The 22,848-nt window shown below is 39.3% G+C and overlaps 4 protein-coding genes across 11 annotated transcripts in view; 3 read left to right on the top strand and 1 right to left on the bottom strand.

Moving 5' to 3' along the window:
- Positions 1–22,848, top strand: part of LOC119481862 — a 166,214-nt gene that overhangs the window by 6,019 nt on the left and 137,347 nt on the right. The gene's annotated exons all lie outside the window — the stretch shown is intronic.
- The window catches only part of LOC119481846, a 145,971-nt gene that overhangs the window by 10,529 nt on the left and 112,594 nt on the right, over positions 1–22,848 (bottom strand). The gene's annotated exons all lie outside the window — the stretch shown is intronic.
- Positions 1–22,848, top strand: part of LOC119481879 (butyrophilin subfamily 2 member A2-like) — a 429,385-nt gene that overhangs the window by 309,876 nt on the left and 96,661 nt on the right. The window lies entirely within an intron of this gene.
- LOC119481887 (butyrophilin subfamily 2 member A1-like) lies at positions 3,529–21,979 on the top strand. 3 transcript variants are annotated; one of them, XM_037759213.1, is made up of 6 exons: positions 3,529–4,059; positions 9,001–9,056; positions 9,188–9,358; positions 18,766–18,954; positions 19,900–20,219; positions 20,743–21,979. In XM_037759213.1, the coding sequence occupies exons 2-5, from the start codon at positions 9,002–9,004 to the stop codon at positions 20,160–20,162; spliced, it is 678 nt and encodes a 225-aa protein (XP_037615141.1). In that variant the 5' UTR covers positions 3,529–4,059; position 9,001; the 3' UTR covers positions 20,163–20,219; positions 20,743–21,979. The 3 variants fall into 3 exon arrangements, 2 of the variants coding, with proteins under 2 accessions (XP_037615141.1, XP_037615142.1); XM_037759214.1 differs by lacking the exons at positions 18,766–18,954; positions 19,900–20,219; positions 20,743–21,979 and adding an exon at positions 9,973–11,128 and having other exon boundaries at positions 3,535–4,059; positions 9,188–9,547; XR_005205288.1 differs by lacking the exons at positions 3,529–4,059; positions 9,001–9,056; positions 9,188–9,358; ... (1 more) ...; positions 19,900–20,219; positions 20,743–21,979 and adding exons at positions 9,526–9,547; positions 9,976–11,128.

Here is a 22,848-nt window from a genome sequence, read left to right as displayed (position 1 = left end):
TGTCAAGATGGGTAATAACACGGTGTATATATTTATCAAGCATTGCACTGCAAAGTTTGACAAAAATGAAAAATGTCATTGCTGGGCAGAAACACCCTGTTACTGTTGCCTAAACCTAAGTTAGTGATTTTCTTTCTTAGATATAACTGCGGACGTTTGCGTGGCGAACAAATGACGCGCAAAAAGCCTAAAATGTGTACTCATGACACGTGGAAAGTCTGCGTAAATGTCGTGCTATTTCTACGCCTTCCCGTGAGACCGGGTTGAATGTTTACTTTCATTTTTAAAAAGGGATCAGTAATTTCCTAAAGCAGCTGGGCACTGTAGTTTTTAACAAACGTTACTCAAACAGGAGGAAGTAGTGCATTTGTTGGGGACTATTTTCAGCTGTGGATTAATACACATACAGTGAGGTGGTGGTTTGTTTCTGCTGCCCCCAAGTGGCCAAATAAATCAGTAAAGAAGAATTTAAGGGGAGCTTAAGAGCTCCTCCTTGTGGAGTGATTGAAGAACATTTCTAATTGCTATAAAACAACAGATATACTATAAATAAGTATTGATCTATACAGATGTCTGCTATATGGCCTCGCTTGACCGTTTCCCAGGAAGATAGCCTACAGTTTCAAACATGTGTGTTGTTTTAAAGTGATTTACAGAAACAGTAGCTCGTGCATCACACGCCTCGAGGTGGTTTCTCTTCACAGCTGCACAGAGGAAGTGGAGAGCAGACCGTGTAGAAGTCAGCTGTGACGTCTCTCCTCCTGTCTTGGAGGCTGGCCTGGCCAACCTCAGCAGGTAGTGGGCTGACGAGGGAGGGGTCGTCAGCTTGATTGAGCTCACCTGGGCCATTCCAGGCTAGAAAAGCTGCCCCATGTGCTCTCTCTCTCTCTCTCTCTCTCTCTCTCTCTCTCTCTTCCTGCAGCCACATCCACCTGACATCACCTTTGTTTGGTTCTGCACCTTCAACACCTCCACAGCACATTATGCCCACACATCCATGCACTCCATTCATTTGATGACATTACTGATCTACACACTCCGTTGTTCATTTGATGTTAACCTCAGTTTAATAAATAGTTTGGTTTTATATATATAACCTTGCGTGGACTCCCTTTGTGTCCCATTCCCTGAGCCAGTTTGTGACATCAGCCGTTTGTCTGTCAGCAGCGAGAAAGGATGAAGATGAATGTGTTATATCTCAGCGCTTGTGAGTAACCACGTCTTTAAGCATTGATGTTGCAGTAAAGTCAGTGTTGTACTATAATAGATGATGTTTCTGGATTAGTTACTGCTGCACTAGTGTGCATGAAAAGCTGTCAGATGTTCACATGTAGTGGAGTAACAAGTACAATATTTCCCTCTGAGATGTAGTGGAGTATAAAGTAGCAGAAAATGGAAATCCTCAAGTAAAGTACCTTGAATTTGTATTTAAATACAGTAACTAGTTACATTAAACCACTGCTGATATCAATCAATATCCTGATCTTATCTCCTCTGTGTGTGTTTTTCAGGTGTGTTTCATGCCCTTGCCTCATCTGCTACCAAAAGAGAAGGTAAAGAGCTCTTTATGTGCAGATATCATTCACTTTGGAGCATTTTACTATAAAACCTGATTCATTTTCTGTCTGTGAGACTTTTTATATATTTATTTATATATATTTTATATATATATATATATTAAAAGGATAACAATTAGATTTGTTTGATGGTTTGAATTCAGCACAACATTGAATGAAAGCAGAACTCTGTTTATTCAAGTGTGAATTTGCAATAAAAATATTTTGTCACCTAAAATCTAGGAATAATTGTGATAAATAATTGTGATCTCAATATTGATCCAAATAATCGTGATTAGCATTTTGTCCATAATCGTGCAGCCCTACCACCTTATAGAGCTTGGGTGATTCATTGAGCTGTGGGGAGGTGAAGGTGTAGGGATCAGGTTGCATCAGACCAACATTTTGCTGTGTAACTGAAAAGTGAAAGGCGAAGTCAACCTAAACAGAGGAGGAGGAGAGCACCTGTCATGGGAATGAACAGGGTTTCACCTTCTAGTTCTCCTGTCATGGGAATGAATGGGGCCCCGCCCTCCAGTTCTCTTACATATTAGTTATATATCGATGATGAGCGTCCTCAGAGAGCAGCAGCAGCAGGAGGTGACCGCTTCACAGTTGGTTATTGGTGCGCAGAGTCTCGTACTTTGGTCCTCTACAACAGAAGAGACACAAGGTAATGTGGAAATACAGATAGTTGATATATTATATTAATCCTGTTTATGGTTTGTTTGTTTTTTTTTGTGAAGAAATGTGTTGAGAATAATTTGGACGGTTTTATATTTGTTGCTGCCCAGGAACGAATAGAGAGACTAAAGAACCAGGTTCCTCTGGAGTTTAGTTTAGAGGTCCTACAGTTGTCTCTCCGTCTTTTTCTCCTTTCCCAGACTTTACTCTGGAAGTATTTCTTATTTTAACTTGTCATGTGAATATCTATGGCTTTCTCTGTCTAGTTTTTATAACTATTTTGAACATTAAAAGCACCTCGTAGTGTCCTAGTGGTGTCCTAGTGGTGTCCTAGTGGTGTCCTAGTAGTGTCCTAGTGGTGTCCTAGTGGTGTCCTAGTGGTGTCCTAGTAGTGTCCTAGTGGTGTCCTAGTGGTGTCCTAGTGGTGTCCTAGTAGTGTCCTAGTGGTGTCCTAATGGTGTCCTACTAGTGTCCTAGTGGTGTCCTAGTGGTGTCCTAGTAGTGTCCTAGTAGTGTCCTAGTGGTGTCCTAATGGTGTCCTAGTAGTGTCCTAGTGGTGTCCTAGTAGTGTCCTAGTGGTGTCCTAGTAGTGTCCTAGTAGTGTCCTAGTGGTGTCCTAGTGGTGTCCTAGTAGTGTCCTAGTAGTGTCCTAGTGGTGTCCTAGTGGTGTCCTAGTAGTGTCCTAGTGGTGTCCTAGTAGTGTCCTAGTGGTGTCCTAGTAGTGTCCTAATGGTGTCCTAGTAGTGTCCTTTAAATTCTCATTTAAAATGAGCTTGTAGCTGGTTGTCTACCTCACTACGGTTAGAAAGAGTCCTCGTTGGTGTTTAAACTACATTTCCTTTATGAGTTATTGATCTGGGAAGTTCAAATCTGTCAATATTTTTCCAGCTTTATTGAACTAGTTCAGTTCTGCATTACTCTTCCACGATGCAAAAGTGAATAAACTCTTCATCTGTAGAACGGTGTTGAATATGTTTACCAGTATTATTTTGGCTCGTGGTACACACATTCACCAGGATGTTAATTATCTCCTCATTATTTAGGATTGCTGATACTAGATTTCCTGCTGACTCGCTCATACTGACACAAACGTCTAGCAGCACCAACATCTGTACGGATAATGACCTAAAACACAAGACCATATATTCAGATTCATTCAATATATTCAGTGTTAGTTCAATATTCTCAAATTTCACATTATATATATAATAATTTCCTGAACGGCATGCCATATATACATATATATATATATATGTATATATATATACATATATATATATATGTGTGTGTGTGTTGGTGTGTTGGTGTGAGGATTGGTGGACAGCATCGATGACATCAGAGGACGACGGAGGGGAAAATGAACGCTGCTGAAGCGGCACCAGTCATCACCATGGAAATCCCCAGATGCTGGAGAATTACAACCGAGTTAATCATGAAAACACTGAAACTCACTGAACCTGTAACATTTAAATAATTTATTCTACTTTATTGTCATACAGACGTCAACAACATAAAGTACATAGATTGTATTTAGGATCAAATAGACTCTTGTCTAGTCTATAAAACAGTAGAAATGTTCATTAGATTGTAAATTGTTGTATATTTATACATATAAGAACTATAACATGTATTTATCATTTTGACTTCAATCACCAGCTGGAACTGGAACTGGAAACAGGTTGCTGCGTATCTGAAGCTGAAAAACAAAGTTAACCTCAAAAGAAGAACAGGAAACAGGAAATCACACCAGCAGCAGGATTGTTGGGTGTTGCTCAGAGTCTCATAGTTTGTTCCTGTGGTGCGACAGAAGAGACTCAAGGTAATGTAGAAATACAGATAGTTGATATATTATATTAATCATGTTTATGTTTTTATTTTATTTTTGTGAAGAAATGTGTTGAGAATAATTTGGACTGTTTTATATTTAGTGGCTGACCAGGAACGAATAGAGACATGAAGTGAAATAAATAGACAACAAATCAACGAACAACCAGGTTCCTCTGGAGTTTAGTTTATAGACTCTGTTAAGTTGTGTTCTCATCTGTAATGTTAGTTATGTTAACTTTAAGTTGTATTATTTTGGTGAGTACTTTTATTGTAAGTTATACGTCCTGTTTCATGAGACGTGATTTCCTGTGTACAACCAGGTTCCTCTGGAGTTTAGTCTATAGACTCGTTGTCCCTCCGTCTTTTTCTGCTGATCCTGACTTCACTCTGGATGGGTTATTGATTTTAACTAGTCATGTCAATGATATGGCCGACTCCTCGTCTCCTCTTTTTGTGTTGTCTTTTGTGCACCAAGATTGTGCAATAGCTCTGCAGCAGCTTAAATTAGTTTCTCTGTCTAGTTTTTCTAACTATTGAATATAAAAACACTTCATAGTGTCCTAGTGGTGTCCAAGTAGTGTCCTAGTAGTGTCCAAGTAGTGTCCTAGTGGTGTCCTAGTAGTGTCCTAGTGGTGTCCTCGTCCTTTAGTGTCGCTCCTCTAGTCTGTGTTGTGCGTAAAACATAAAAGCTGACCAGAAACTTCGTTAACCATCGAGGAGAAATCTAGTTGGTGAGATAGTTTTCCTCTGTAACCCCCTACTCTGACTACAGAAACACAACATGGAGGTTAAACCATGAATGCATGATGATCACAGATAATACAGCCTTTAAATAGTCCACAGTAACAGGAATAAAACAACAATCATCGGAGACGAGTATAGATTAGTCTGATGACATGTTATTGAAGATTTGATCTAATGAGGAGTCAGTTGTTTGGTGAGAGTCTGAGGCTGTATTCGAAACCGCATACTGCGCTCCTCAGTAGTATGCAGTATGTGGCAGTTAAAGTGATGTATTAGCAGTATGCTAGATGAGGCTTTAGTCTTTAAACCAGCTCTTAAAGCACTGGACAAAAAAACTAACTCGTAGCACTATTACAATATTATCAAAATACAAGTTTGATTTGTTGTTTATGTTCTGCTTGTTTACTTTATAAGATACTGCAGGTTTAAACTATTTATTCTAACAGCTCATAGTGAAATAAGACAAACAGGATCATCAACGAGGGGAGACGGGAAATATAAAACATTCATCCACAACATTTATGTTAATCAAACAGCTTTTTCAGTTACAGAAACAAAACAGTGGACTGATCTCTTTACAGATATTAGAGAAATGTTAAGAAGGGTCATGTTGTCTCAGCAGGTATCTCTCTGCTCCGTCAGAGGCTGCTCTTTCCTCTCCTCTTCTCTCTCCTCTTTCCTCTCCTCTTCCCTCTCCTCTTCCCTCTCCTCTTCCCTCTCCTCTTCTCTCTCCTCTTTCCTCTCCTCTTTCCTCTCCTCTTTCCTCTCCTCTTTCCTCTCCTCTTTCCTCTCCTCTTCCCTCTCCTCTTCCCTCTCCTCTCTCTCTCCTCTTTCCTCTCCTCTTCCCTCTCCTCTTCCCTCTCCTCTTCCCTCTCCTCTCTCTCTCCTCTTCCCTCTCCTCTTCTCTCTCCTCTTTCCTCTCCTCTTCCCTCTCCTCTTCTCTCTCCTCTTTCCTCTCCTCTTCTCTCTCCTCTTTCCTCACCTCTTCCATCTCCTCTTCCCTCTCCTCTTTCCTCTCCTCTTTCCTCTCCTCTTCCCTCTCCTCTCTCTCTCCTCTTTCCTCTCCTCTTCCCTCTCCTCTTCCCTCTCCTCTTCCCTCTCCTCTTCCCTCTCCTCTCTCTCCTCTTCCCTCTCCTCTTCTCTCTCCTCTTTCCTCTCCTCTTCCCTCTCCTCTTCTCTCTCCTCTTTCCTCTCCTCTTCTCTCTCCTCTTTCCTCACCTCTTCCATCTCCTCTTCCCTCTCCTCTTTCCTCTCCTCTTTCCTCTCCTCTTCTCTCTCCTCTTCCCTCTCCTCTTCTCTCTCCTCTTCTCTCTCCTCTTTCCTCTCCTCTTCCCTCTCCTCTTTCCTCTCCTCTTTCCTCTCCTCTTCTCTCTCCTCTTTCCTCTCCTCTTCCCTCTCCTCTTCTCTCTCCTCTTCCCTCTCCTCTTCTCTCTCCTCTTCTCTCTCCTCTTCCCTCTCCTCTTCTCTCTCCTCTTCCCTCTCCTCTTCTCTCTCCTCTTCTCTCTCCTCTTTCCTCTCCTCTTTCCTCTCCTCTTCCCTCTCCTCTTTCCTCTCCTCTTTCCTCTCCTCTTCTCTCTCCTCTTCTCTCTCCTCTTCCCTCTCCTCTTTCCTCTCCTCTTTCCTCTCCTCTTCCCTCTCCTCTTTCCTCTCCTCTTCCCTCTCCTCTTTCCTCTCCTCTTCCCTCTCCTCTTCTCTCTCCTCTTCTCTCTCCTCTTTCCTCTCCTCTTCCCTCTCCTCTTTCCTCTCCTCTTCCCTCTCCTCTTTCCTCTCCTCTTTCCTCTCCTCTTCTCTCTCCTCTTCTCTCTCCTCTTCTCTCTCCTCTTCTCTCTCCTCTTTCCTCTCCTCTTCCCTCTCCTCTTTCCTCTCCTCTTCCCTCTCCTCTTTCCTCTCCTCTTCCCTCTCCTCTTCTCTCTCCTCTTCTCTCTCCTCTTTCCTCTCCTCTTCCCTCTCCTCTTTCCTCTCCTCTTCCCTCTCCTCTTTCCTCTCCTCTTTCCTCTCCTCTTCTCTCTCCTCTTCCCTCTCCTCTTCTCTCTCCTCTTCTCTCTCCTCTTCTCTCTCCTCTTCCCTCTCCTCTTCCCTCTCCTCTTTCCTCTCCTCTTCCCTCTCCTCTTTCCTCTCCTCTTTCCTCTCCTCTTCTCTCTCCTCTTTCCTCTCCTCTTCTCTCTCCTCTTCCCTCTCCTCTTCTCTCTCCTCTTCCCTCTCCTCTTTCCTCTCCTCTTCTCTCTCCTCTTCCCTCTCCTCTTCCCTCTCCTCTTTCCTCTCCTCTTCTCTCTCCTCTTCTCTCTCCTCTTCTCTCTCCTCTTCTCTCTCCTCTTTCCTCTCCTCTTCCCTCTCCTCTTTCCTCTCCTCTTCCCTCTCCTCTTTCCTCTCCTCTTCCCTCTCCTCTTCTCTCTCCTCTTCTCTCTCCTCTTCTCTCTCCTCTTTCCTCTCCTCTTTCCTCTCCTCTCTCCTCTCCTCTTCTCTCTCCTCTTCTCTCTCCTCTTTCCTCTCCTCTTCCCTCTCCTCTTCCCTCTCCTCTTCCCTCTCCTCTTTCCTCTCCTCTTCTCTCTCCTCTTCCCTCTCCTCTTCTCTCTCCTCTTCCTCTCCTCTTCTCTCTCCTCTTTCCTCTCCTCTTCCCTCTCCTCTTCCCTCTCCTCTTCTCTCTCCTCTTCCCTCGTCACTCTGCTGCTCTGTAGCCGCTCTGTGAGCGTCACTGGCCGGCTCTCCAGCGAGCTGCGCCCGCGGGTGATTGTGGAGCTTTTTAACTCCAAAAAGGCAGATAAACACAGGTTCCTGTTCATTTATTATGGACATCTGTGTTGTGATATTTAAACAAACTATCCGTCAACAAGGAAATAAAAGCCTCTTGTCTACGAGGCCGGAGTGAGCTCCAGCAGCTCATAGCGGTCTCTGAGCGTGACTACCCGGCTTGCTGGCAGCGACCCGGGCAGGCGCTCGCTGGCTGTCACGGTATTCTGTGGAGCTTCTAAACTCCGACAACGGTGGAACAAATGTTCGATTCGCCATCTAACTTCGTAAAACTGCCAATATTAATAATCTACACAGTTGATTTCTCGCCTAACAAACTTTCAGAAGTGAATTTAGTGATGAGGCGACAAAAAACGTAAAAAACAGCAGCTTCTGGCTGCTGTTGTTGTAACCTTAGACTGTGCTGTTCCAGCGCTTTGCTTTGTAGGATACAGTAGGTGAGATAGACTGGTCCGATGCATACTGGAGAATTTTTCCAAATCAGTGCAACATCCAGGTATTTTTGGCATACTGTGGATTTTGCTTTTGTTCGCAAGGCAAGGCAGCTTTATTTGTAGAGCACATTTCAGCAACAGGGCAAATCAAAGTGCTTTACAGAAACATTCAAGAACATTGCAACGAAGTGCAAAAGAACATTAAGACATAATTAAAACAGTTATAAAAACATAAACACATTAAAACATTAAAGATTAGAAAATAAAAACAAGCTAAAAATAAAAGCTAGGATAGAAGCTAAAATAGAATCAAACACAAAAGAGTAAAAGCTCTAGTGCAGTATCAGATCATTATCTGGTTTAATTAAAGGCAGCAGCAAAAAGGAAAGTTTTAAGCTTTGTTTTAAAAGAAGTGAGAGTTGTAGCGGTCCTGCAGGTTTCTGGGAGCTTGTTCCAAATATTTAATGCATAAAAACTGAACGCTGCTTCTGCATGTTTAGTTCTGACTCTGGGGACACTAAGCAGACCTGATCCAGAGGACACTAAGCAGACCTGATCCAGATGACCTGAGAGGTCTGGATGGTTCAGAACATAGCAGAAGATCAGAAATATATTTTGGCCCTCAACCATTTAGTGCTTTGTAAACCAGCAGCATTATTTTGAAATCAATTCTCTGTACACATACTGCATACTACATACTATATTTTGGCCAAATCAGTACGTATTACTAGTGTAGTATGAATACAGCCTGAGTCTCTGTTGATCTCAAAGCAGATCATACTTCCTGTTCTTCCTCAGTTGTAAATATCTAATCTACTAAAGTGGCTCCATCTGGTGTCAGAAGTACATTAGTGTTCCTGTCTTGGTGTCAGTCCACTGGTCAGTCATGTGTAATCAGTAGCACAGAGGAAGAAGTCCTGTGAGGACTAAAGACAGACTGTAGATTGTCTCTGTTCTACCTGTAATAACTGAACTTGTATCTGATGTGTTTCTGTCTCCTCTCACAGGATGAAGATGATCTGCAGCATCCTGCTGCTCCTCAGTCTGACCTCCTGTGTCTCTGGTTAGTTGACCTTCACTTTATTATCCACAAACACTAAATACACTTTCAGACAAACATCTCTAGATGGAGTTTGACATGTTCAAGTTGTCAGTTTGTCTGCTGCTCACTTTCCCTCTCTGTCTCCTCTACAGGAGCATTTGTAGTGAATGTGACACAGACCTCCTATCAGGCAGAGGAGAACCACAACATCACACTGGAGTGGATGTTCACAACCAGAACCAACAGTTCCTCCAAATCACTTTTTATCTACTGTCGACTGTTAGCTGATCTCAAGACCTCAGTCCTGTTTCATCTCTATGAAGGTGTTGAGCTCCCAGAGTCTCAGTATGAACAGTTTACAGGACGAGTCCGGTGGGACAAAGACGTCCTCAGAGACGGACGAATCAGATTTCACATGTCCAGACTCAGGATTAATGACTCTGGTCGGTACATGTGTAACGTGCGAACAGGTTATGGTGACAGCACTGCAACATGTCACCTCAAAGTCACAGGTGAGTGTATTCAGTAGAAGTCAGTCAGTGAAACCAGACTAAGAGTCTACAGCCCTGCTAGTGCTAAACACATCTTAGTTTAGCATGTTAGCATGCTGCAGTCTCGACTGGCTCAGAGCCTGGAGGGCAAAACACTGTTCCAACATGGCGGCTAACACTGTGAACTCCATAGAGAGGTGAAGTCCCTCCTCTTCTAGTGGACCACCATGGGACCTGATTTCTGAATAAATATGAACGCTAGTCAACGGAGAGAGATAAATATGTTTTGGATCCTGTTTGAATTGCTCCATGAATCACACACATGATGTTTGTCAATTTAAAACATTATGTTTGAAGTCCAGAAAGTCTCAGTTTGTCGTCGTATCATTTTAGTTTAGTGTGAAACTTCAGATAATCAGACACATTTTATTTTCTGTCCTTTACAGCAGCTGCTGATGAGCCCAAACCTCGGAGACCAACAATGAGCTCACAACCAGAGAGTCGGGGAAGGATCGGCCTCTAAGTTGTACTGACAGCAGCTCTACTGGTTCTCTGTGTTGGACTCTAATTTGCCTTCCTTCATAAATCTACTGGTAATAGAGGAAACATCTATACAGCCGTACAGCCAATAAGATCCTCAGAGGAACAACCCATCACGTCTAACCAAGCGACAACCTCCAGTGGTGAGATAAGGTCTTGTCTAGAAGGTAACCTCCAAGACCTATCCTAACCTCAACCATTAGAGGTCAATACCTAACCTTAACCCATCATCAATGAATGAAGAGTTCATCATTAAGATTTAGCTGTAAGTTGGTTCAGTTTTCCCTCCAGCTGTTATCAATCATGTGTTTTATGTCCTCTGTTTACTGATGGATATTGTTACCTTTCACAGTTACCTTAACTTTATAATGTGTTCATACAGTAAATGTAGTGATTCCTTCACTGTGGCCCTTTAGAGTTTTTAAGATTTTAATGTGTAACATGTTTATATTTTTATGTTTTTCATCACTTATTCTTTTACTAAATGTCCTGACTGCAACTTTACAGTAATGTTCATTTTTTTAATTTTCCTTTTTTAATTTCTATAATATTTTGAAGACATTTAAATTCATTTTCATCAAGCTTTGGGCATCATTGTAAATATTGATATAAAAACATTTTCTCTACACCCTGAAAGATGTAGACAGTAACAACAGATGTCAATCTTCATCAACAAAAAATATAAAATATGTTGTTTTTTATGACAGATATTGTAATTCTAATGTCTAATGACTTTACCATAGATGAAAAAAATTATATATGATTAGTAAACAAATGAATGATTTCAATATGGTGTAAAGTAATATGAATATGAAACAGTTCCATTTGAAATAATGTCATATTATAATTGAATTAGCTCATTTGATGTATCTCAACATTGAGACCACAGTTGTGGGACATGAATAAAAAGTGATGTTTGGACCCATAAAATGCTCCATAGATTTTATTAAATCACATTATTTATAATGTCTATATGATGAATAACAATGTGTATATGTTTGTAAACCATTACTCTAGAAGTTTTAATAAAAAATCCCAGATGTCATTGCTGGGACTTAGAAATGCTCGTAGTGGCAGAAACACTCTGTTACTGTAGTGAACTGCTGAACGTTAAAGTCGGGGGGCGGTGTTGGAATTGGGACAAATCTTGTCTCACTTATTGTGCAAACATAACTTCCGGGTTTCTTATGAAAGTACTGTTAGTGTACGAATTTATACTCATTAATATTCTCCATTGTTGTAAGTCGGAGCGACCTGCTTCACGGTAGAGGTGAGGCATAGACCTGCCCACCATCCAGTAATAACTGATGGAGATACAACAGCAGTGAGAGATGAGGAGAAAGCAGAGAAACAGTCCAGATAATATTAGTGAAGAAGGAAAAATAGAAAGAGAAAGTAAAATAGCAGAGAATAAAGAACTATTAGAGCAGGAGGAAGACACCGACGACCTATTAAACAAGCCATTTACAAAAGAAGAACTGAACCGTTGTCTCAAGAAAACCAAGGTATCAACACCAGGCAGAGATCAGAGTAGTTATACAATGTTAAACCATCGAAGTGAGTCATCGAAGGATATTTCAGTAGAGCTGTATAATAAAGTTTGGGAGGGTGGGAAGCTGCCAGAAATCTGGAAGGAGGCTGTGATAGTGCCGATACCGAAACCAGGGAATTATAGACCAGCTGTTTTAACATCAAACATCTGTAAAATAATGGAGAAAATGATAAATGAAAGGTTGACCTATTATATAGAAAGTAAAGGATATATATTTAAATATAAGAGCAGCTATAGAAAAGGAAGAACACGTCTTTAAAAAAGTTGGATACCATACAATATCAGGCTCTGAGACTATGTACAGGTGCATTTAGAACGCCTCCAATAGCAGCATTACAGGTAGAAATGGGAGAAATGCCATTAGAAATGAGAAGGATACAGCTATCACTTAGCTACTGGGTTCATTTACAGGTCCATAATCAAGATCATCCAACACAAGACTCTTTAAAACCTTGTTGGGAAAAGGAAAAGAAGGAAACAGAAAGCTTTGGATGGACAGTGATCCAGAAAGCAAAAGAATTTGAAATAGATCAATTAAACATTAGTCCAACAGCATTACTAACAATACCACATTGGATACTTCCTGATGTCTCTGTAGATCTTACATTATTAGAAATTAGGTTTATTATCAATTCACAGACCATACAGGCTGAGTTACCATGGTTACATTCAGATCTACACAGATGCATCAAAGAGTTTAGTTAGTAAAATAGGAGTTGCATTTATTGAACCAGAGTTTCAAATCCAAGTAGGGAAAAGGGTCAGGTGATGATTTATCAGTTTACAGGAGAAATGCTCTCAATACTGTTCACAGTGCAGTGGAGAGAGGAGGACAGACCATTGAGAGCAATCATCTGCTCAGACTCAAGTTCATCACTAGTTAGTTTACAGTTCAGTCATTCAGACAGCAGACCAGACAGCTTGATTGAAATAAACATTATACAGGATTCAAATGATGGGGCTTAACAGTAATGTGTGTATGGATACCAGCACACATAGGGGTCAAAGGAAATGAAGTGGTAGAGAAGGTTGCAAAGAAGGCTACAGAAAATAACGACATTGATTTGACAGTTAGCTTCAGCAAAACAGAGATGAAGAGCGTTATTAAACAGAAATTAAGTGCATTATTAAACGGAAATTAAGTGCATTATTAAACAGAAATTAAGTGCATTATTAAACAGAAATTAAGTGCATTATTAAACAGAAATTAAGTGCATTATTAAACAGAAATTAAGTGCATTATTAAACAGAAATTAAGAGCATTATTAAACAGAAATTAAGTGCATTATTAAACAGAAATTAAGTGCATTATTAAACAGAAATTAAGTACATTATTAAACAGAGATGAAGAGCATTATTAAACAGAGATGAAGTGCATTATTAAACAGAAATTAAGTGCATTATTAAACAGAAATTAAGTGCATTATTAACAGAAATGAGGAGCATTATTAAACAGAAATTAAGTGCATTATTAACAGAAATTAAGAGCATTATTAAACAGAAATTAAGTACATTATTAAACAGAAATTAAGTACATTATTAAACAGAAATTAAGTACATTATTAAACAGAAATTAAGTACATTATTAACAGAAATTAAGAGCATTATTAAACAGAAATTAAGTGCATTATTAAACAGAAATTAAGTACATTATTAAACAGAGATGAAGAGCATTATTAAACAGAGATGAAGTGCATTATTAAACAGAAATTAAGTGCATTATTAAACAGAAATTAAGTACATTATTAAACAGAGATGAAGAGCATTATTAAACAGAGATGAAGTGCATTATTAAACAGAAATTAAGTGCATTATTAACAGAAATGAGGAGCATTATTAAACAGAAATTAAGTGCATTATTAAATAGAAATTAAGTGCATTATTAAACAGAAATTAAGTGCATTATTAAACAGAAATTAAGTACATTATTAAACAGAGATGAAGAGCATTATTAAACAGAGATGAAGTGCATTATTAAACAGAAATGAAGAGCATTATTAAACAGAAATTAAGTGCATTATTAACAGAAATTAAGTGCATTATTAAACAGAAATTAAGTACATTATTAAACAGAAATTAAGAGCATTATTAAACAGAAATTAAGTGCATTATTAAACAGAAATTAAGTGCATTATTAAACAGAAATTAAGTGCATTATTAAACAGAAATTAAGTACATTATTAAACAGAAATTAAGAGCATTATTAAACAGAAATTAAGTGCATTATTAAACAGAAATTAAGTACATTATTAAACAGAGATGAAGAGCATTATTAAACAGAGATGAAGTGCATTATTAAACAGAAATTAAGTGCATTATTAAACAGAAATTAAGTACATTATTAAACAGAGATGAAGAGCATTATTAAACAGAGATGAAGTGCATTATTAAACAGAAATTAAGTGCATTATTAACAGAAATGAAGAGCATTATTAAACAGAGACTGATGAAGAGCATTTTTAAATAGAAATTAAGAGCATTATTAAACAGAAATTAAGTACATTATTAAACAGAGATGAAGTGCATTATTAAACAGAAATGAAGAGCATTATTAAACAGAGACTGATGAAGAGCATTATTAACAGAAATGAAGAGCATTATTAAACAGAAATTAAGTGCATTATTAACAGAAATGAGGAGCATTATTAAACAGAGACTGATGAAGAGCATTATTAAACAGAGACTGATGAAGTGCATTATTAAACAGAAATTAAGTGCATTATTAAACAGAAATTAAGTGCATTATTAAACAGAAATTAAGTACATTATTAAACAGAGATGAAGTGCATTATTAAACAGAAATGAAGAGCATTATTAAACAGAGACTGATGAAGAGCATTATTAACAGAAATGAAGAGCATTATTAAACAGAAATTAAGAGCATTATTAAACAGAAATTAAGTGCATTATTAAACAGAAATGAGGAGCATTATTTAACAGAAATTAAGTGCATTATTAAACAGAGACTGATGAAGAGCATTATTAAACACAGACTGATGAAGAGCATTATTAAACACAGACTGATGAAGAGCATTATTAAACAGAGACTGAGGGAAAGGTGGAAGAGGCAATGGGAGGAAGAGAGGAAAGGACGGTGGTTCTACAGAGTTCAGAGGAAAGTGGGAGACATGAGGTGTTTAATAGGAAGGAACAGGAGAGATGAGACAATCAGATCCAGACTTAGATTTGGACACACTGGACTAAACAGCACACTATTTAAAACAGGTGAACATGACTCAGGTAGATGTGATTACTGTGGACAAGAGGAAACGGTGGAGCATGTCGTGTTGCATCGTGAGAGAGGAAGAAAGAGATTAAAGTACACTTTGATTTAATAGATATTCTACAAAATAACTCACTGAATGAGTGTTATAGAATATTATTTCAGTATCTCAGACAAATTAATATGATCAGAAAAATATGAGGTTGTTTTCTTTTTTTCTTTTTTGAATATAGTAATTATTAGCCAGAATGATCCACACTCCAGACCAGCTGGTGGCGATGATGCACCAAAACGTTGTTTGCCAACTGCGAATAAACCTCAAAGAAGAAGAAGCAGAAGAAGAAGAAGAAGGAGAAGAAGGATGATGGTAGCAGTAATAGACCAACTCACTGTAAACAGAGGATGGAGCAGTACAAGTAGGAGGAAAACGAAGAGGTTTGAGGATGAAGCCAGGCTGAGCATCTCGTTTGGTCCTGTAGTAAGACAGAAGAGGTAATGTGGAAATACTATAGTTGATATATTATATTTATCCTGTAAATGTTTTTATTTTATTTTAGTGAAGAAATGTGTTGAGAATAATTTGGACTGTTTTATATTTAGTGTCTGACCAGGAACGAATAGAGACATGAAGTGAAATAAATAGACAACAAATCAACAAACAACCAGACAACCAGAGGCCTGTTTCACAAAACCAAGATAACGGATTAAGCCGGGGTTTCCAGTTATCCTGACTCAGTTTAGCCTTTGACTCAGTTTCACGAACGCAGTGGCACATCAGTTACCATGGAGATTTATTCTGTGCAGCTATTCTGCTCCAGACCAGAATAACAGCCAGGCTTGATTTATCCTGAGACCTGTACTACGAAGTGAGTTCAACATCTCCAGGGTATCTTCTCGTTATCTGGCTTCACTAACTCTAACAAACGAGATCTCACTAAACTGTACTATGAAGCTGGTTATCAACTCAGTAAATCAACCCAGAGTTTCTCTGTCTGGCTGTGAGTGTTCACATGAACGAGGAGGTGTTTGCAGTTTATAACCAATCAGAGACATGAACAAGACTACTGACAGACAGACAGACAGAGTGGCACATTTAACAAAGGAAGAGCAAACCATATTAGACAAATACGAAGAAGTTAAACACTTAATCCAGACTAAAAGTAACACAGTTGAAGCTGCCAGATGCAGGAAGAACAGCTGGAAAAAGAAAAAAACTCCAGATGTGTGAATGCCTAAATTAACAGAGTTATTAATTTAACGGAACACTCAAAAGTCGAATATATTAGTGTAAATATAAATAGCTTTTCAGAGTGTAAAAGATGAATGGATAACTTATCTTTCCACCCTGCGCAGATGTTGTTGCATCTATGACTATTTAAACCTCCTTTCAGCTGCTTCCTCCTCTCTGACGGTGTGAAACGGACTCAAGAGCAAGTAAAAACAAATAAATATAAAAACATAATTCAAAGCTGTAAACACCCCCAGCATAAAGTCAGCTGTCCTTCCTGCATTTTTCAGTTTAAACTGTGTTGTTTTTAGTCTGGATTATGACTGTAACTTCTTCATATGTGTGTAATATTATCATACAATCACCGCACTGAGCTCTGATCGGTCAGTATGAGGTGCTTTTATACCAGTTGGGCCCAGTTCCAAACCCCTCCCCTACACCCTCTCCCTACCTACTTCCACTCCGTTTGCGCGTTCATGTGGAGGCTCCGCCATATTAAGGGCCATTCCAAACCAATTCACGGGGAGTGGAAGTGGGTTATAAACCCCTCCAACAGCGAGCTGCACCGATGCCGACTCAACCAGCTGTGTTCATCCTGGAACACGATCTAATGTCGGTTCCGTGCGACTACCGGTACAAACATTTACTTGTAAACTGCTCAACCTGAAAGACATTTAATTTATTCTACTTTATTGTCATATAGACGTCAACAACATAAAATAAATAGATTGACACCTACAAAACGCTAAACGGTCAGGCCCCATCATATCTTAAAGAGCTCATAGTACCCTATTACCTCACTAGAGCACTGCGCTCCCAGAATGCAGCAGGGTTACTTGAGGTTCCTAGAGTCTCCAAAAGTAGAATGGGAGCCAGAGCCTTCAGCTATCAAGCTCCTCTTCTCTGGAACCAGCTCCCAGTTTCAGTCCGGGAGGCAGACGCCGTCTCTACACTTAAGAGTAGGCTAAAGACTTTCCTCTTTGATAACGCTTATAGTTAGGGCTGCCTTAGACCAGCCCCTAGTTCTGCTGCTATAGACTGCCGGGGGACTTCCTATGACACACTGAGCTCCTCTCTCCTTTCTCCTTTCTCCTTCGGTATATATTCATGTCCCATTCATGCAGGTTACTGACTGGATTACTTCCCCGGTCTTTGGGCTTTCTCGTCTCGCAGGTATCCATGGATTGGGGTTACACCTGGATCGGGGTTGCATCTGGAGCATGGTTGCATCTGGAGCATGTATGCATCTGCTGCCCCGTCTGCTGCCCCGTCTGCTGCCTGCAGGACACCCACTGCAACATCATTATTTTTAGCCTTTTTATTATTAGTAGTATAGGTTATATTTCTATTATTTCCGATAGTTGTATTATCACTCTTTTACATCTATTGCTATTGATTTTTGTTTTGTTTTTACAGCTGCTGTGCTATTATTGTGGTTGCTGTACATCTCTCCCCCCCCCCGGTCGAGGCAGATGGCCGTCCACCCAGAGCCCGGTTCGACACCATATAAAAATTGCTGGATATATATATATACATACACAACGTGTATATATATTTTTTTTTAATCCCTTTCAGAAGCTATAACTCCATGATTTATTATATCTTCAACTGTGCAATACTGACTAAACAGTACAACAATTTAGTGCAATAATTCAGCTGTGCAATAATCTGGTTTACTGAAGCATTAATACTGCATGTATTTATACAGAACATTTAAACTAATATTCTTATTTTATACTATTCTTGCATTTTTATAAATGCATGTATTTATATTATTTGCATATATCTTATTTTTCAGCATTATTATTTGCACTGTCGTTATATATATTTCTTATTTATATTTACTTATGATTTTTCTTTTTTTCTATATTTATATTTTAGAATGTGAAAATCCCCCCGGGGATCAATAAAGTATTTCTGATTCTGATATTTATTTCCTTGCAGGAGAGAGGGAAGTTCGTCCCAAAGTAGCTGCTGTATTGATCCCTTCCACCTTAAAAGAGCTTCATTCAGCTGTGAGTTTAAGACTACAAACAGAGTTCACTCCAACACGGAGTGGGAGGGTGGAGGGGCCGGATTGGAATTGGGCCATAGAGTCACTGTTGATCTCAAAGCAGATCATATTTCCTCGTACTTCCTCAAAAAATCTAATCTCGCCATCTTGTGTCAGAAGTACATTAGTGTTCCTGTCTTGGTGTCAGTCCACTGGTCAGTCATGTGTAATCAGTAGCACAGAGGAAGAAGTCCTGTGAGGACTAAAGACAGACTGTAGATTGTCTCTGTTCTACCTGTAATAACTGAACTTGTATCTGATGTGTTTCTGTCTCCTCTCACAGGATGAAGATGATCTGCAGCATCCTGCTGCTCCTCAGTCTGACCTCCTGTGTCTCTGGTTAGTTGACCTTCACTTTATTATCCACAAACACTAAATACACTTTCAGACAAACATCTCTAGATGGAGTTTGACATGTTCAAGTTGTCAGTTTGTCTGCTGCTCACTTTCCCTCTCTGTCTCCTCTACAGGAGCATTTGTAGTGAATGTGACACAGACCTCCTATCAGGCAGAGGAGAACCACGACATCACACTGGAGTGGATGTTCACAACCAGAACCAGCAGTTCCTCCAAATCACTTTTTATCATCTGTTACCTGTTTGCTGATCTCAGAAACCCTTAGTCCTGTTTCATCTCCATGGAGGTGTTGAGGACCCAGAGTCTCAGGATGAACAGTTTACAGGACGAGTCCGGTGGGACAAAGACGTCCTCAGAGACGGACGAATCAGATTTCACATGTCCAGACTCAGGATTAGTGACTCTGGTTGGTACCGGTGTAACGTGCAGACAGGTGATGTTAAAGGCTCTAGGATATGTCACCTCAAAGTCACAGGTGAGTTGATTCAGTAGAAGTCAGTCAGTGAAACCAGACTAAGAGTCTACAGCCCTGCTAGTGCTAAACACATCTTAGTTTAGCATGTCAGCATGCTGCAGGGGTCATACAGTACATAGGGTGACCATATTTTCAAACCCCTAAACTGGGACCATTAAAGGTACTAAATGTAACTTTCAGAAAATCCTTGTTATTACTGATACCGGTGGCCGTTAAGTGAACTACAGTCGGTATCCTGTTGCTTGTGTACGTACTCGCACTCCGTAAGCGCGAGCGATCATTAGAGGCTGTGACACTCAGGACTTCTCACATTCACTACTTTCTCCTCCTTTAATCACAGGACTATCCTACTCATGACGCACTGACAGTTTGGGAGTCCTGTAGAGAGTTTCCCTCAGAGGAAATTGTTGTCTGGGACTACGTACATTATTTTTCAACTTTAGTTTTGAACCCGAACCATCTCTATCACATCACGTTGCTCACCACAGCCTCAGACTGTTATAATTAAAAATGTGGAGCTCAGACATTTTGTCCAGGATGGAGACACCGTCCGGGTGAAAGACGGAACGGCCGGTCCTGAGGGAGTTATAAGAGGAGTGAAATGCCTGTTGATGAGCAGAAAGAACTGTGTAGAATAATGAATCAAAACAACACGTTTGATGTGCTCATAAGCACGGAGGGTTCTGTGGTTCAAAACTACACTAAATGTAACCAGTGGATCTGTTGTGTCCGTGCGTTATTGTGGCTTAACAGCGTGCAACATCACTCTCTATAGAGACTGCAGCGGTGCGCTGTGATGCCTCTCTGTATACTTATCTCATGCACACAAATTAATTAATGAGTGGAACATGATAAACATCTATGTAAGTATGATATTATTATTTAATTGTGGTGAAAGCCGGGACTTCAGACAATCAGACACATTTTATTTTCTGTCTTTTACAGCAGCTGCTGATGAGCCCAAACCTCCGACACCAACAATGAGCTCACAACCAGAGAGTCGGGGAAGGATCGTCCTCTACGTTGTACTGGGACTAAGAGCTCTACTGGTTCTCTGTGCTGGACTCTACTTTGCCTTCTGTCGTTATTTTACTAAATCTTCTGGTAATAGAGGAAACATCTATAGAGCTGTACAGCCAATAAGATCCTCAGAGGAACAACCCATCACGACTAACCAAGCGGCAAACTCCGATGCTGAGATAAGGTAGTGTCTAGAAGGTAACCTCTAAGCTGCGAAAATGTGCGAAAACTCTTGCGAGACTCATGCCCGATGACCTATCCTAACCTCAACCATTCAAGGTCAATTTCTATATAATTTCTTTATAGCAGACCGTTGCTATGTATAACAGACCGTTGCTATGGGCGCAGTTCTGATGTCGGACTCTGGAGGACCGTTTTTGTGTCAAATTATTGATTTCTTCAGTAAGTAGCCGTGTAATAATCAGGATAATGTTCAGCTAGCGGGTCATTGTTGTGGAATAATCCCCTTCAGGGTGATGAGAGACCCCTCCGCTTCGTGTTATTACAGCAGAAATAACTAATGTCAGGGTAAAGGATGCTTCCATCCTCCCAGATGTTTGATGTCAAACAGTATAAAATGTGACGGTTTTGGTAAATGACAGATAACATCACCTCAGAAGTTGTGCTGAGACAAGACGTCTAAACAGTCACGTCTGGTTGATGTGACTCCATCAAGATCCTCTAACATCTGTAAACTGTTATATTTGTTTCACTCATCATCACTGTATGAAGAGTTCATCATTAAGATTTAGCTGTAAGTTGGTTCAGTTCTCCCTCCAGCTGTTATCAATCATGTGTTTTATGTCCTCTGTTTACTGATGGATATTGTTACCTTGCACTGAATCTCCTAATGTTACCTTTATAATGTGTTCATATATATAAATGTAGTGATTCCTTCAGTATGGCCCTTTAGAGTTTTTCAGATTTTAATCTGTAACTTCTTTATTTTTTATGGTTTTCATCACTTATTCTTATACTAAATGTCCTGACTGCATCACTACAGTAACGTTCATTTTCTACATTTTACTTTTTTAATTTCTATAATATTTTTAAGACATTTAAATTAATTTTCATCAAGCCTTGTGCATCATTGGACATATTGATATACTGTAAAAACAGAAAGAAAAAAAAGATTTAAGATTTTTTTCTACACCCTGAAAAATGTAGCCAGTAACCGGAGATGTCTTCATACACAAAACAATATAACATATGTTGTTGTTTATGACAGATATTGTAATTCTAATGTCTAAAGACTTCATCATCATTTTATGTGTCTCAACATTGAGACCACAGTTGTGGGACATGAAGACAAAGTGATGTTTGGACCCATAAAATGCTCCATAAACTTTATTTATTATTCATTATGTCAAGATGGGTAAAAACACTGTGTATGTATATTTAAACAAAAAAAAAATGTTTTTAGTTTGTCTTAAGATGTTTTATTGCATATTTGTTTGAGTTAAGTCTATCTTAAGTTCTAATGAATGTTTGTTTCAGCTCAGTTTATTTGAAGTTGTTCTAATGATTATTTGAGGACACTAGATTTTAAAAATGATCCAACCTAAAAACCCAGCCCTTTGCAGTGAAAGCAGCACGAGCTCCAAAAGTCCTTAACTCTAGTGAGAAAGTCTGTAACACCGTCAGTCCGTCGGTTCAGGCCTCCCTCCAAATCATCATCCTGAGTGTAAACATCTCACTAAGTGTGTTTCACCGGTGTTTCCGGGTTGACTCGGTGTGTGTCTGACTGTGTCATGGTAGGTGTGTTGCTCAGGACCAAAGGAAGCTCAGTGTGAAGCTGTTTGTGTGAGCGGTTCTCTAGAAACAACACAGCAACAACACAGGCCAAGCATTCGGCCCGTTCCAGGTGTATTAAAGATATTCAGATTAGAATAATGTGTGGTAGAAACTGTTTGATATCAGTGAATGAATGTGTAAAATATAATAAAATTTTATATTTTTGTATGAATTTCTATACCAGAATAAATCTGTGCACCAGATGACACCAGTATTTTCCTGTGTTCCTTTCTTCACTGCTCAACAGCCTGTTTGTTTACTGATAACCTCTGATAATGTCCATCTAATGGCCTGATAACATCTGAGGTGGGTGCAATAGTAATAAACTTTATTAACACTCTAAACAGTTACAAACATATGTATATATATATATTTCCACCGACAGGAAGTGGTGGACAGCAATGATGACATCACAGGACGAGGGAACGTAACCTGTGATGTCATCATTTATATAATTGATTCTACTTTATTGTCATACAGACGTCAACAACATAAAGTACATAGATTGTATTTAGGATCAAATAGACTCTTGTCTAGTCTAGAAAACGATAGAAATGTTCATTAGATTGTAAATTGTTGTATATTTATACATATAATAATTATAATGTATATTTCTTATTTTGACCTCAATCACCAGCTGGAACTGGAACCCTAACTGGAACTGGGTCAAACTGTCTGCTGCGTAAGTGAAAGTGAAAAAACGAAGTTAACCTCAAACGAAGAGCAGGAAACCACAAAAGCAGCAGAACAGTTAGGTGTTGCTCAGCAGTCTCATAGTTTGTTCCTGTAGTAGGACAGAAGAGACTCAAGGTAATGTAGAAATATAGATAGTTGATATATTAATAATGTAAATGTTTTTTTTTTATTTATGTGAAGAAATGTGTTGAGAATAATTTGGACTGTTTTATATTTAGTGGCTGACCAGGAACGAATAGAGACATGAAGTGAAATAAATAGACAACAAATCAACAAACAACCAGGTTCCTATGGAGTTTAGTTTATAGACTCGTTGTCTCTCCGTCTGTTTCTCCTGATCCTGACTTCACTCTGGAAATGTTATTTATTTTAACTCACTAGTCA

This window comes from Sebastes umbrosus, chromosome 22 (assembly GCF_015220745.1).
Source record: "Sebastes umbrosus isolate fSebUmb1 chromosome 22, fSebUmb1.pri, whole genome shotgun sequence".
In the NCBI taxonomy this organism is placed as follows: Eukaryota; Metazoa; Chordata; class Actinopteri; order Perciformes; family Sebastidae; genus Sebastes; species Sebastes umbrosus.
Note: the sequence above shows the minus strand (reverse complement) of the source record. Positions and strands in the feature narration are given on the sequence as shown.